This window comes from Oryx dammah, unplaced genomic scaffold (genome assembly GCF_014754425.2).
Source record: "Oryx dammah isolate SB20612 unplaced genomic scaffold, SCBI_Odam_1.1 HiC_scaffold_27, whole genome shotgun sequence".
NCBI lineage: Eukaryota > Metazoa > Chordata > Mammalia > Artiodactyla > Bovidae > Oryx > Oryx dammah.
In genome coordinates, this window is record NW_024070211.1 from 109448716 (window position 1) to 109464960 (window position 16245).

Consider the following 16245-nt stretch of genomic DNA (forward strand, 5'->3'; position numbering starts at 1 on the left):
GCCCCTAATTTTGTTACTTTTTGACTTTGAATCTGTCAGTGTGACCTTTGAATATATTTTACCTCATTTCTTGCAAAACTGATCATTTCGCTTTTAAATCATTGCCATATCCTGGAAGTGGCAGGAGGAAGAGATTTCTGTTTTACAAGTAGAAAATTGTAAGATTTGAAAAATAAAAAATTTTTATTTCCAAGTAAGAGCTGTATAGTATAATTGTATTTCTATTTTTAGTCCTTCTGCATATGGCTTATACTGAAGGCTCCACTGAAAGGGAGTTAGATGAGGGATTAGCCGATATTTTTGTCTCTGTATACTTTAAATTATAGTGTTTCTAGATTAATGAATTTGTTATTCTGAAAATAGTGGTTGTTAATTATTAACGGAAAATTGGATTAAAGTTATATCTGATTTAAGTCTTATTAAACTTAGTGTTTTACGAAAAAATCAAGAGAGTAATTAAATACTGAGGTTACTCTTTTAGACTCATTACCTGAGGAGATAATGATGTTATTGTTTAGTCACTAAGTTGTGTCTGGCTCTTTTGCCACCCCCTGGACTGTGGCCCGTCGGGCTCCTCTGTCTTTGGGGTTTTCCAGGTAAGAATACTGGAGTGGGTTGCCATTTCCTCCTCCAGAGGATCTTTCTGACCCTGGGATCAAACTTGCCTCTCTTGAGTCTCCTGCATCGGCAGGCAGATTCTTTACCACTGAGCCACCTTATGATATGAACACATTACTCAATAATAGAAGAACTGTAGTATGGGGATAGGATTGGGATAGGGTTAATTAAAAATTCTGCAAGATTACCCTGGAAGACTACTTGACATATAATTAGTTAGGGCTGTACCTGAGTATTTTGATTCATGGGATACTGCTTTTTCAGATCTCTCCTCTAACTCTAGTTCTTGCTTAAGCACTGAACCAGTCCATAGTTGACACTTAATGCCCTTATATAGAGTTGATGAGTCAGAGCAGTATCCCAAGGTAGTTTGGTTTAGTAAAGATTAATAGAATTTTCTAGTTCATTTTGAGGGGTAAAAGAGAACTAAAGTATGAAAAACATTCAATTCACACTTTGCTGTACACCTTGAAACTAACACAGCATTGGTAATCAAATATACTCCAGTGTAAAATTTAAAAAAATTCAGTTCCTCATGTACCAGTTGAGACCTTTCTGTTGATTCAGCAAGGCAAGGAGGCAGAGATAGGCAGGAGAGAGCCTAACCCTCAAGAAGTGGCACTTGGCTTTAGAAATAGGCTTTCCAGGAGATAATTTATTCCCCTTCGAATACCTTTTAATTCAAAACGGACATCCATTTCCTCTTTCCTCTGTGTCTGAAGAGGGCATCCTGAGTCCAGTGCAGGTAAACATAGCTGATACTCTATATGTTTCCTGGTATGTTCCTACCAGAAAAGAGTAAATGCTTTTGTATATTAGAGTAAGCTGTGCACTAATGATTATTTTCTCTAGTGAAGTTAACATTTCATTTATGAAGGATAATTTTAAAGAAATAGATAAATTATCCTATAAAGACTTTTCAAAACAAAATTGGAGTTTATCCTTAATAGTATGTTTTTAGTTTAAAATTATTACTATTATGTGCCATGAATATTGTTCTTGTAAGATAACTGTTTTAAATGATAGTAGAAGTTTTAGATAAAGGGCTTATGCTTCAGTTCAGTCACTCAGTTGTGTCTGACTCTTTGTGACCCCATGAACTGCAGCACTCCAGGCGTCCCTGTCCATCAACCAACTCCTGGACCTTGCTCAAACTCATGTCCATCGAGTCGGTGATGCCATCCAACTTTCTCATCCTCTTTCATCCCCTTCTCCTCCTGCCCTCAATCTTTCCCAGCATCAGGGTCTTTTCAAATGAGTCAGCTCTTCGCATCAGGTGGCCAAAGTATTGGAGCTTCAGCTTCGGCATCAGTTCTTCCAATGAATATTCTAAACGACTGATTTCCTTTAGGATGGACTGGTTTGATCTCCTTACAGTCCAAGGGACTCGCAAGAGTCTTCTCCAACACCACAGTTCAAAAGCATCAATTCTTCTGCGCTCAGCTTTCTTCACAGTCCAACTCTCACATCCATACATGACTACTGGAAAAACCGTAGCTTTGACTAGACGGACCTTTGTTGGCAAAGTAATGTCTCTGCTTTTTAATATGCTGTCTAGGTTGGTCATAGCTTTTCTTCTAAGGAGTAAGCGTCTTTTAATTTCATGGCTGCAGTCACCATCTACAGTCATTTTGGAGCCCAAGAAAAAAAAGTCTGTCACTGTTTTCCATTGTTTCTCCATCTATTTGCCATGAAGTGATGGGACCAGATGCCATGATCTTAGTTTTTGAATATTGATTTTTAAGCCAGCTTTTTCATTCTCTTCTCTTTCCCTTTCATCAAGAGGCTCTTGTTTCTGTTTGTTTTCTGCCATAAAGGTGGTGCCATCTGCATATCTGAGGTTGATATTTCTCCCAGCAGTCTTTGATTCCAGCTTCTGCTTCATCCAGCCTGGCATTTTGCATGATGTACTCTTCATATAAGTTAAAATAGCAGGGTGACAATATACTGCTTTGACATACTCTTTTCCCAATTTGGAATCAGTTCATTGTTTCATGTCTGGTTCTTATGTTTAAGGACAAGTAATTATTTTTCTAGTAACTACTTTATGTTGAATTATAAGGACTACGTATTTTATTGTACTGTGGACATTATAGAAACAACTTGATATTGTTAGTATTATCATTTCAATTATTTAAAGGATAGCCTTGATTTTTAGGCATATTCAGATGTTTGAGGTTGCTGGGTTGTTATAGTAAGGTTTAAATGAGATGAGCAACTTAAATCATTAGGGTGATAAATTTTATTTTTCTTATGTAGATCAATCCATAATGGATGTTTTGAAACATAAAAGTTTCTTAGAAGAGCTATTGTTTTGGACAATAAAGTATGAATTTCCCCAGAAGATGGTGACTTTCTTACTCAACATGCTTCCAGATCAAGAGTATAAGGTATCTACATTTTTTCCTTCTTTTCTGAACTTTGGTCACCTTTCTTTGCCTTTTCAACATTAAATCTTTTGATGTATTTCTCAGCTCAGTTGCCAAAAGAGAGCCTACACAGAAAGCACAGTATTTTAGATATGAATCAAAGCACTTTTACAGAGCGGGATTCTTAGGGTTACCTTTCTGCATGAGACTTGGTCCAGAGAAATTGCTGGGGGACAAACAAAAGCACAATTACACAAATAAATATGTAGTTAAAAATTGTAGTAAATTCTCTAAAGGAGAAAGATGCAACTGCTTTGAGAAAATGTTTAATGGGGACAACTGAATTCAGATTGTGAGATTCAGCATGGGAAAGCACAGAGTTAGTAGCTTCTGGCCATAACTGTTAAAGACACAATAGTATTGACTCCTGTACACGTGTAGATGAGTGAAGTCTCTAGTCTAGGAGGGTGTGGACCCACCAGTTACTCTTCTGTGGTTATGGCAAAGTTATACAGCCTTGTGTCTGAAAAGACAGTGAGTCATGGTTTAGCTCCTCTTAAGTTTAGCTCCTCTTACGGTTTAAGAAGTCAAGCCTCTTTAGGAGTGACACTTTAATAGTGCTGTTTTGTGTGTTTATGTCTCCTTAAGAAAACAATGGATGAAGTGTATGTGGTACACAAAAAAGAAAACTCAAATATTGGTCGGCTTTCAGATCAAGTAGGAAAAAATATCATTTCTTTCAGAGTAGTCACATTGACTCACTTATTGTTTAGTTGTGTAAACAACTCGATTTTCAAATGAGACCTTAGATTTTATTGCTAAAGTAGTTAGCACAGGACAAAGACATACTTTGACATTAGTGAATTGATACCTTTGTGCGAAGTGAAGATTTGTGTTTTTAAACCATCTTTGTAATTGCTTTAAAACTTTAATAATTTAAAATGCATATTGAATATTTTTTTAACTATCAAACTATTTTGCAAATTTTCAAGAAAGGGACAAATGTAAGACTACCATCATTGAAATTACTTTTCCAGTTGTCTTAGACATTGTCATAAGCTAATCATAGCTTAGCTTTATAAATTTTATACTTTATACCATTTTATATTTTAAAATGCTAGTATAATACGTTGAAAATGTGCTAGCAAACTTAAACTGTGTTTTTTTCTTCCTGTTTAAAACATTTTACAGGTTGCTTTTACAAAAACTTTTGTTCAGCATTATGCTTTCATTATGAAGACACTGAAGAAAAGTCATGAATCAGACACTATGTCTAACAGAATTGTGCATATTAGTGTTCAGTTGTTCAGCAATGAAGAGCTAGCCAGACAGGTAACAGAAGAATGTCAGCTGCTGGATATTATGGTCACTGTGCTGTTATACATGATGGAAAGTTGCCTTATTAAAAGTGAGCTACAAGGTAAACTCAGAATTATTTTCATTGGTTTTATAAGTACACTTTGCATAACTAGCCTTAAAAACTCTTTTTATGCTTAAAAGTAGCTTTTAAAAATATTATAAAATAATACATATTTGTTAAAGCTTGAAAAATTTTAGCAAAATTTAAAGAAAAACTTTAAATACAGTTCTGTTATTCACAAATAACTTGTTAACATCTTGGGATGTTTCATTTCTTTTTGTGAGCTGAGTATTTTTATAGATAAGAATATGTACTTTAAAATATTCTGTCAAGTATACACATTAAGAACATGTTTTTTAATGATTGCAGATAGTACTATCATATGACTTTACCTTAACTTATTTAACCATTTTCTTATTAGATATATTTCTATTTTTGCAGTCATGAATTTGTTACTGTCAGCTTTAGACATTTTATATGTGTACACTTTTATAATTTAAAAGTTGAAATAAATCTTGCCTTTTATATGTTCCTTTAGTGTGATCTTTAGTTTTCTTCCTTTATGCCTTTTCATATTGCCATACCATTTTTAGGAATTCCTCCCATTCTTATTTCTTTGTGGTCTTTCATCTTGACTTTACCTCCTCATAATAATTTATATTATTTGAGTATTTGCTAGGCACTGTGTTTTTTTGGGCTCCAAAATCACTGCAGATTGTGATTGCAGCCATGAAATTAAAAGACGCTTACTCCTTAGAAGAAAAGTTATGACCAACCTAGACAGCATATTCAAAAGCAGAGACATTACTTTGCCGACTAAGGTCCGTCTAGTCAAGGCTATGGTTTTTCCTGTGGTCACGTATGGATGTGAGAGTTGGACTGTGAAGAAAGCTGAGCGCAGAAGAATTGATGCTTTTGAACTGTGGTGTTGGAGAAGACTCTTGAGAGTCCCTTGGACTGCAAGGAGATCCAACCAGTCCATTCTAAAGGAGATCAGCCCTGGGATTTCTTTGGAAGGAGTGATGCTAAAGCTGAAACTCCAGTACTTCAGCCACCTCATGTGAAGAGTTGACTCATTGGAAAAGACTCTGATGCTGAGAGGGATTGGGGGCAGGAGGAGAAGGGGACGACCGAGGATGAGATGTCTGGGTGGCATCACGGACTCGATGGACATGAGTCTGAGTGAACTCTGGGAGTTGGTGATGGACAGGGAGACCTGGCATGCTGTGGTTCATGGGGTCACAAAGAGTTGGACAAGACTGAGCAATTGAACTGAACTGAACTGAACTAAGGCACTGTGTTAATATTATTTATACATTGTTTCAATTTAAATTTCTGAACAGCTCCCTGTGTATGCTTAGTCTTTCAGTCCTGTCTGACTCTGAGACCCCATGGACTGCATTCTGCCAGGCTCCTCTGTCCATGGGATTATCCAGGCAACATACTGGAGTGGGTTGCCATTTCCTATTCTAGGAACAACTCTCTAGATTGGCGTTATTATTATTTCCACTTTCAGTTCAGTTCAGTTCAGTCACTCAGTCATGTCCGACTCTTTGCGACCCCATGAATCGCAGCACGCCAGGCCTCCCTGTCCATCACCAACTCCTGGAGTTCACTCAGATTCACGTCCATCGGGTCAGTGATGCCATCCAGCCATCTCATCCTCTGTTGTCCCCTTCTCCTCCTGCCCCCAATCCCTCCCAGCATCAAAGTCTTTTCCAATGAGTCACTTTAAAGATGAGTAAATTGAGGCTTAGAGAAATTGAGTTAGTAGATGACAGAACCAAGAAGGACTTTCTATCTCCTGATGTCAGAATCTTTGTTCTTAGCCACAGTATAGGCAGGCCAATTTTAATAGGACTTTGTCTTCACTTGTTGACACTTGGAGCTAAATTTAAAAAATAATAACAAACAATGCATCAAATTTAATCTTAGGACCTTTCCATTCTCTGTGAATGGGAGATCTTATGCTTGAAACGTGCCTTCTACTGTTGTCTCCTTTTGCATACCAGCTCCTGTTTTCTCTTTATACTGATAGTCTGCCTATTTTCAGGTGCAGTACCATAGCCTGAAAATTTATATAGGGGTCAGTGTAGGCATGATGCCTTCTATGTAATAATAACTCACTAATAATGATGATAGCTGCTATCTTTTGAGCACTCACTGTATACCATGGTTTCTTTCCCAGTGCTTTAATATGTTTTATCTAATTTAACCATCATTTTAGAGATGAGGCAACTATGAGGCAACTGTGGCTTAGGGAGTTGAGAAGTCAGTGATCTATGGTTTTATAGCTGTGAGTGTCAGTCTAGGTGTCTGACTTCAAAAGTCATACTCTGCCTCACTATGTACAATAACTCTGACTTCCCATTGTAAATATAATGGGAGAGTAATATATTATTTACATAAAGCAGTATACTTCTTTACCTTTTTAATGGAAATATTAAAAACTGCTTTGCATTATTTTTCTATCTTTGTGTAGGATGCCCTTTTCTTTATTAGATACTTAGCTGTGTATGTTCAGTTCAGTTCAGTCACTCAGTCATGTCCAACTCTTTGCAACCCCATGGACTGCAGCACGCCAGCTCCCTGACCATCAACTGTGTATATTACTCTTTTTCTTTTTGGAAATAGTATCTGTCATCATTGAACTATATCAATGATATTCTTATACATAGAATTATATAATTAGAAAAGGACTTTTCACAAATATAGCATTTTTAATTTATAAACTGACAAACTTGAAAAAATGAAAAGTATCTACTCTTTTCAAAAGAATTGAATCCTTTTTCTTGAGTAAGTGGTTCAGCTGTGCTTATTATGTATGGCTTGCGTTTTAGAGAAGAATGTTTGGGTAGAAGATGTATATGAATGTGCCTCCCATTTTTTTTTTTTTCCTAGCCTGCTTTCCTGAGAGAGTTTTTGTGTTTGTTTCCTTAACTTCCAGTCACTCATTAACCCACCTCCATCTAGTGTTTGTTCCCATCGTTCTGTTGCTTCTCCAGAACTGTCCAGGACTCTATTAGCCTCATGTCCTACTTCTAGAACTGGTCCAGGTTATGCCTGTTATTTTGACATCAATTTTAATACAGTCTTTTTTACTCTCAAAAGTGTTCCAGTTTATATAATTAATTATATGGTCACCCTTTCTATGACTACATGATGAGGCAGCTGGTGATAAAACATTGGACCTTATCTTGCTTGATTTTCATTAGCATTTCACACTGTTGATTCTCTGTTGTTTGTGTGGTGTGGAATTATTTTCTGCTTATTCTGTCAGTGTTGTTGTTTCTTGGCACTTGGTCTTGCTATCTCTGTGTTTCTTACTTTTCCCGTATTTTCTGAAATTGTATTACATAGTCTTCATTGCTTTCTGTGTATACTTTCTTCTACTGCAGTTAGTCTGTCCTGGAAATTCTTACACAGATTGAATATTCCAAAAGCTAAATAGCTATAAGTAGCATTGCTAAGATCTTTAAATATAAATGTATTTTTTCTAGCAACAAATTACATTATTTCTAAGCCAAGTCTAACACTATCTTTAGCTCCAATGCTGTTTTTGTTTCCTCTTTCTAAAGTATGTAACATTTCATGGCACATATTTACTGGTTTTCTAAAAACACCATATGTTTTCCTTATTTTTACATGAAGAGTATTGGAATGAGCTTTAAATCTGTTGAATTAGCCACAGATATTACCCAAGTTCTCTACGCTTTTTAGTTTGTAATAGCCTCTGTCTAGCCTTTGTATGCATTGTCATTAGACAGTGTTTGAAAAGTTTGTCTATACTGTTAGTAAATGTAGGAGCTGATACAATGAGTATTCACATGGCCACAGCAATAACTGAAGATTGAAAGAAAAAAGCCTCTAGTAGTATGTGACCCCTTCCTTATACTTTTACTTTCTTATACTTTTCCATATCCCTGAAATGTTACAGTTCGTCCTGTGAAATTGTGTGTGTAGAATGGAACTTTAAACCATGTGTTGCATAACTGTAGGAATGTCTGTAGTTGCTCATAATGCCAGATTGATCATATGTCCTGAATATCATATTATTTATTGAACTATATTCTTTGGATGTCTGCAAGCACCTCACACACACAGTGTCAATACCAAAAACTCATTCTTTCTCTATGAAGTTCTGCTTTTTTCCTATTACATGTGTGTGTGTATAAGTGCTCAAGTAAGTTTGTGTGTGTTAGTGCTCAAGCTGGTGTTTTGGCACCACGCTAACCATCTACAGAGCCGCCCAACCTAAAACCTAGGAGTCAGTTTTGACTTCTTACTCTTTGTAGATACAGTGACCATAACCAGGTCTGTCATTTAAATCCTTCTAAATATATTAGAATAACCAGTTCTTTTCATCTCTGCTCTTTATGCCAGCACCGTAGTTCAAGCCATTGCCATCTCTAGGCCTTCTGTTACTGGTTATCAGCACTCTTCTATAATCACTCTCCACACTAAACATCTGTTCATGTCCTCTCTTGCTTAAAACCCCCTCTGTGGCTTGCCATTCTCGTCTCATGAACTGCAGACTCCTAAAGCTGATTTATAAGGCCGTCTAGACTCACTGGTGCCACGTAGCCTCTGCATTCTTTGTCCAGTAGTTCCAATGTTTTTTATACTGCTTCCTCTACCTAGAATACCCTTTCCCCTTGTGTCTAGTTTATTTGGCTAATCACAATTTCTACATCATTCTGTAAATCTCAGTATAAACATCACTTCCTCAGGAAACTCTTTTTCTTAAGTTGTAGACCAGCTTTATTTGTTCTTAGGACTTCTTGCCCTCTTTCTATTACAGCACTACCATGCTGTGTCTTCTTATATTAATCTCAGCAGATAAAGAGACTGTATAATATCTTGATGTATTGTCTACTTTATTTTCAGAGCATACGAGAATGCTGGACTTTCTGTAGGAACTCAGTAAATATTTGTTGCTGAGTGTCGCAAGGAGATCCAACCAGTCCATTCTAAAGGAGATCAGTCCTGGGGGCTCTTTGGAAGGAATGATGCTAAAGCTGAAACTCCAGTACTTTGGCCACCTCATGTGAAGAGTTGACTCATTGGAAAAGACTCTGATGCTGGGAGGGATTGGGGGCAGGAGGAGAAGGGGACGACCGAGGATGAGATCTCTGGATGGCATCACCGACTCGATGGACGTGAGTCTGAGTGAACTCCGGGAGTTGGTGATGGACAGGGAGGCCTGGCATGCTGCAATTTATGGGGTTGCAAAGAGTCGGACACGACTGAGCGACTGAACTGAACTGAACTGAATATCATCTAACACTGAATCGCTGCTCTCTCTGTATCTATATTTGGAGAAGTATCAGTTGGATAAAAATAGAAGTTCTAGTCATTTTGTTTCATTATAGATTCCAAGGTATTTTTCACAAGGACAGTAGTATTTAAAGCAGTGTCAGGAAAGTAGTGATTTTGATTAATTGTATTTTGCTTATTCATCCTCTGATTTCAATTAAACAGTGATTCTCAATGTTTATAAAAGTTAAAAAAATCTCGGCATCCCTAAGCACTGTCCCATCAAAATCAACTGCTCACTCACTCATAATGGCTGTTCTTCAGTTCAGTTCAGTGACTCAGTCGTGTCCGACTCTTTGCAACCCCATGAACTGCAGCATGCCAGGCCTCCCTGTCCGTCACCAACTCCCGGAGTTTACCCAAACTCATGTCCATTGAGTCGGTGCTGCCATCCAGCCATCTCATCCTCTGTCATCCCCTTCTTCTTCAGCCCTCAATCTTTTCCAGCATCAGGGTCTTTTCAAATGAGTCAGCTCTTCGCATCAGGTGGCCAAAGTATTGGAGTTTCAGCTTCAACATCAGTCCTTCCAATGAACACCCAGGACTGATCTCCTTTAGGATGGACGAGTTGGATCTCCTTACAGTCCAGGGAACTCTCAAGAGTCTTCTCCAGCACCACAGTTCAAAAGCATCAGTTCTTCAGCACTCAGCTTTATAGTCCAACTCTCACATTCATACATGACTACTGGAAAAACCATAGCCTTGACTAGACAGCCTTTGTTGGCAAAGTAATGTCTCTGCTTTTCAATATGCTATCTAGGTTGGTCATAACTTTCCTTCCAAGGAAGAAGCGTCTTTTAATTTCATGGCTACAATCACCATCTGGAGTGATTTTGGAGCCCCCCAAAATAAAGGCTGTCACTGTTTCCAAATCTTAGGTGTGGGTAATTTGTAAAACCTCCCTTATTTCCATTTCCTCATTCAGCTATACCCTCTCTCATTCTATTGTGGGTCCTGTTTCATATGTTGTTAAGTTTGAGTTGGGTGAAATAATGTCATGGACTGAAACCTAAATTTAATTTATGGAAATATGAAGTACAGTAGAAGCCCTCTTCACTGATGAGTTTGACAATAGGGTGGTTAGTTAGAAAGTTGATTAGAGTGAGGAATTGTTAAAAAATGATACATAGATATCTGAAACAGAGGATTTTAACTTAAATCACAAGAATGCTTGTTTGTTCTCCAGTCTTTTCATTTTGGGCAAAGCATTTGTAAGTTATTGTATTCTTTACTGGAATTCTCTGTTATCCTTCTTGTATATACTACATTTGTAAAGCAGCACCTATGATTTCCATTTTCAGTTTCTTTAAAGTAGAATAAGAACATAAAAATTTTTATGAAACAGTCTGAGTTTTGAAAATCTTCTGTACTCTTACGATTTTTCTCCTCCAAGATTTTCTTAGGCACTTTTATTGTCTTTCAAAAGCTTATGATCCAGTTTTTATAATCGCTCTATTTATGCATTTGTGTTTTATCAGATTATATACTTGTGATTTAAATTTTATAATTATAATACAAAGAACAATTAGTATGAACAGAAACAAAAACAGACTCTGGATAAGCATATACCTTGGGTCTTGTGTAGTCTCGAATAGGCTCAACTTTGAGCATTCTGTGTATTATGGGTATTAATGTGTTTTACAGGGGGAACAGGGGGTTTGTTTGTCCCGTGAATCAGTTAAGCTGGAATAGGGAAATAGGTCAAGAGAGCTAATACATAAATGCTATAATTTCTAATACTAAAGATTTTATATAAGCCTAATCCTCCCCATCGCTTCCTTTCAATGATGTGTTTAAACTTTGAGGCTTTTTTTTTAAGGCTTTATGTTTTTTATAGTTTCATAACTCAATATCGTGTAATATGTTTGACAGGTAGTAATAATAATTATAATGATGTGCTAAGTGTTACAGTAATGTTTCATTTAATTCCCTTAATATATGTGTTTTTTTCCCATTTTTATAGGTGAGGAAATTGATTGAGAGTTATGTAATATACCTGAAGCCATATAGGTATTAAATGTCAGGTTGGGGTTTGAATTTAGGTGACTCTGATTCTAAAATATATAATCTTTATCATTGGTAAGGCTATCTTTTTTAAGCTAATTTTTTCTGGGTGTATGTGTTTGTGTCTGTTTTAGATGAAGAAAATAGTTTACATGTTGTAGTGAATTGTGGAGAAGCATTGCTGAAGAATAACACTTATTGGCCTCTTGTCAGTGATTTTATTAATATCCTTTCTCATCAAAGTGTGGCTAAGAGATTTTTGGAGGACCATGGTTTGTTAGTGACATGGATGAACTTTGTATCTTTCTTTCAAGGTATGAATTTCAGTTTTTTTTTCTTATTTATTTATTTTAGTTTGCAAAATTACTAGTAGTAAACTATCAGACCCTAATTGAAAGATAATAAATAGCACATCATTCAGTTACATGTGAAATGTCTCTTTTTAATTGATATTTGTAGGTATTTAATAAAGTGCTCATGAAACATATTAGAGTTATGAAAAAAGTCAAACTATTATATAGGAAATAGCAGTGTAATTTTTAAAAGCATTTTAAAGCATTAATCTGGAAATTTTCTTATAAGAACGATTGTTAACACTTCCATAAAAAGTTCAACCAGTGCCAATTAAAATAGATTTGAGTTTATTTAATATATTCAATTATGTTATATAAGAAAGAGATAGTTCACAAAATGTTTTTAAGAAAATCTAGTTTATAAAGAATTCCAAAAGGATCAGACTATTTTATTTTTAATAATTCATTATATTTTGTCATTTATGCCATTTGTGAACATTGAAATCTGTTTGGTATGAGGAAGTATTTTACTTGACTTTGAGTATGGGTGTTTGTTTCCATTTGGCATGGTTTATATCTGTTTTAATTTTTGTAAGGTATGAACTTAAATAAGCGAGAACTAAATGAGCATGTGGAGTTTGAATCTCAGACCTACTATGCTGCCTTTGCTGCTGAACTTGAAGCCTGTGCACAGCCAATGTGGGGACTCTTATCACACTGTAAAGTTAGGGTATGTTGAAAATATTTTTGTTAATTTCTGTATTTACCTTTAAAATAATTTTAAGAAGATTTGTGGAAACATTGACTTGTTTACTTGTATGTAATAATATGCAGTGTTTAATTTTGAATTCAGCTCTGTGAAAATTGACCTAAGACAGTAATTATTATTCTTAGGTAGGTTGGACTTGATTTATGTAAATGAATTATCAGATCTTTCTAGCCTTCCCTTACTGTAAATAGTCTTTGTAGCTGCACATTCATCTTTATTGTTTCATTTTATCCATTATCAGTTAGTTACCTAATGTTTCTTATCTTTCAAGGGATGAGGATAAACTTAAAGTTTACACTTTTAAGATTCCAAGAACAAAATCAATATACATTTCATACAATTCCTGTTTGTTTGTGAAAAGAACCTAAGAGTATATAACAACAACATAAATTCTTATAATTGGTTAAGAAACATGAAGTCGTGTCCGACTCTTTGCGACCCCATGGACTGTAGCCTACCAGGCTCCTCAGTCCATGGAATTTTCCAGGCAAGAGTACTGGAGTGGGTTGCCATTTCTTTCTCCAGGAGATCTTCCTAATCCAGGGATCAAAGCGGGGTCTCCCTCGCTGCAGGCGGACGCTTTACTGTCTGAGCCACCAGGGAAGCCTAGCTCACTTATAATTGCATGTGTTTTTGTCTTTCTATAAAAATACATATATTTACCTTTGCATTTTAAAGTATTGGTTTGATGGGTCTCCAGAATCCTTGGATAGTTCAGAAAAATGTTATCTCCTGACCCTATGAAACTAAGGACTTAAAGATTTTGCTGTATGGATCCCATGAAGTCCTACCTGCTAGCCGGTTCCAGTAAGCATGCTGCAAAAGGTTGTATAGTGCTTTTGGTTCTGCCTCTTTCAACTTAGGTGACTTGGTCAACTCATTTAAAACTATTTGAACTTCTCAGACTTTTTCTTTTAAAAACCTAAAGGGAACAAAACAGAAATGGGACAGCAAAGCCTGCTCTTACTCACAGGGTTAGTATGAGACTCTTCTACATATATTCTTTGAATGTATGTGTTTCTTTAAGTGGCTTTCTAGTTTCTCTCATGACTCCAGCTTTCTCTTAATGCAGATGGCTCACAACTTTGTTACAGGCTAGCCAGGTTCAACTTTCCAATAGCTCTGGTTATTCAGTGTAGAATGTCAGAATATTCTGGTATTCTCCTTATAGGTGCATGAGTTTTCTCAGGTTCCTAACTAACTTTTTAAAACCGTGTGTCTATACTGTGTCCGTTATGTCATTTTATGTATGCTGTTATAAATGATGCAGGTTCCCAGTATAGAAACCTCCCCAGCTGTGTTCAGACTAGAATCAGATACCGTGAATTCTCTCTTTTGTCCAAAATGTCTCTCTACCACTTCTTTCCTCTGTTCTATTTCTTTATGTCAGTATTTTTAAAATCTGGGTTGTTACGGTAACTTCTTAACTGATTTTTTTGCCTCTAGATTCTTCCTACTCTAGTCTTCCTAATATCTAAGTTTCTTCTGAGCTCTGTGCTTATTTCTCCTTTGCTTAAAAATCATTCACATTCCTTTCTGTCTACAAGATAATGTCCTTATTTCCTGTAGAGGCATTTAAGAACTTCCACAATTTGTCTTCAACGTATTTGTAATAATTTGCCTTCCTATACCCCATCTACCTCCATGCTTTCATTGGCTTGATTAGTATTCCTCAGCATGCACTTCCTTTCTTGATTTCAGTGCTTTTGTTCATTAGTCCTTTTTTTCTTTCTTTTTTTTTTTTTTGACATATGCACTCATTCTTTCTGCTTAGTCCAGTGCTTCTCTTATATGAGAATCATCTGGGAAGCTTAAACAAGATATATGCCTAAGTGTCACTGCTAGAGATTTTGACTTGTTTGGTGTACAGTAGGATCTTGGCAGCAGTTCTAACTGGAATGAAAAGCCATTAGTATTAGCTTTTCAAAGATTGTATTCAAAGACTCAGCCGACATGTAATCTGCTCATTTTAATTTCTTTCAGATTTATGATTCTAGTCTCTGTTTTTATAGTACCTCCTTTAATCTCCATTTATAAAAAAAAAAAAACAACCCTGTCATCTAATATGAGATTTGTTTGTTCATTTATTTTTTAAAAAAGTCTGTCGAACACTGTTCTATGCCAGATGCTGTCTAGATGTTTGGGTTTTGGGTGTCAGACAAATCAAATAGATGTTCTTGCTCTATGGAGCAGTCTAATAGCAGAGATAGACATTAAGTAAGAAAGCATGTAGACTTGTTTTGTAAGCATTTGTAAATATTCTACAGGAAAATATCAGGTTACTGTGAGAATGATGAGTGTGGAGAATGATGGTTTTGAGGATCAGGGAAGGCCTTTTTGAAGAAAGAATATGAAGAAGCCAGCTATATGAAGAATAAAAGTGGGATTAGGGCTGGTAGTAAGGGAGATGGTATGCAATAACCTACCCCCAATAAGAAGGTGATTGGTCTTTTTAAGAAGTTCATGGCTGGAGCCAGAGAATAAGATGGAATTGGAGAGATAGGCAGAGAGTAGATTATTAATGCAGATTCTTATAGATCATGTTAATGAGCCTTGGATTTAATTTTAAGGAGAAGCCAGTGAATATTTTAAAGTAGGGGTTTGATGTGATCAGACTTATATTTAAAAGTTCATTCTGTTTGTTTGGAAAGACTGGATTGAGGAGAGTATGGGGAGCATCAAGACTAGTAGCAAATAGACCAGTTAAGATGCTGTGGCAATATTCTAGAAATTTCAGGTTTGAAATTCAAGATGTATTAAAGGTGCATTTTGAATGTTAAAGATGTATTTTGAAGGTAGAGCCAAAAGGGTTGGTGATGGATTGTATGTTATTGATGAGTTAGATAAATTTTTGAGTAGCGGTATATGGAGATAATTTTATAGAGGTGAAAAAGATAATAGAAAAGCAGGTTTAAAGTTTTCAGAGTTAGATATGTTAAGTCTGAGATGCCTCTGAAACATCCAAGTGGAAATAGTGAATAAGCAGTTGGATATATGAGTTTTGTACTCAAAGAAGTCTGGGCTAGGGTATAAATTTTAGACCCTTGAGAATAAAAATGGCATTTGTTGCCAGGGGATGGAATGCAGTCAAGTTGGGAGAAAAGGGAAATGGACTTTGAAGAAAAAGTTAACCTTTAAATGTCAGAAAGGGAAAGGAGGAAAAAAACAGAAGGATGCAGCATCATATAAGCCAACAGAAAATATGCTGCCTTTGGAGAGAGGATTGATCTGATGTTGATATGAGAAGATCAGTATTTTAGGAAGATTATTCTGACAACTGTTTAGAATGAATTTGGATTATAAGACTGAAGCTATGTTTCTCTCTGTGATGAAGAGAAATCATTGTTTTCAGGCAGTAGTTATTTTTCACTTTTGAAGGCCAGGATTTCATTGTATTTTGGGTCCCTTAATCTAAGAAGTGAAGATGACAGAGAGAAAAATGAGCTCATGTTATCTTGTAATACTTGAGAGGAGTTTGTCAGCTAAAGGGACATCTGGTTCCTAGATAAGATGTTC

At 36.1% G+C, this 16245-nt stretch overlaps 1 protein-coding gene across 6 annotated transcripts in view; it reads left to right on the forward strand.

Moving 5' to 3' along the window:
- The window catches only part of UBR3 (ubiquitin protein ligase E3 component n-recognin 3), a 208485-nt gene that overhangs the window by 72833 nt on the left and 119407 nt on the right, over positions 1-16245 (forward strand). For all 6 annotated transcript variants that reach the window (XM_040229306.1, XM_040229307.1, XM_040229312.1 and 3 more), the window contains exons 7-10: positions 2878-3008; positions 4179-4407; positions 11802-11981; positions 12557-12690. In XM_040229306.1, coding sequence (XP_040085240.1) covers positions 2878-3008; positions 4179-4407; positions 11802-11981; positions 12557-12690 — 674 coding nt within the window. The remainder of the gene's footprint in view (positions 1-2877; positions 3009-4178; positions 4408-11801; positions 11982-12556; positions 12691-16245) is intronic.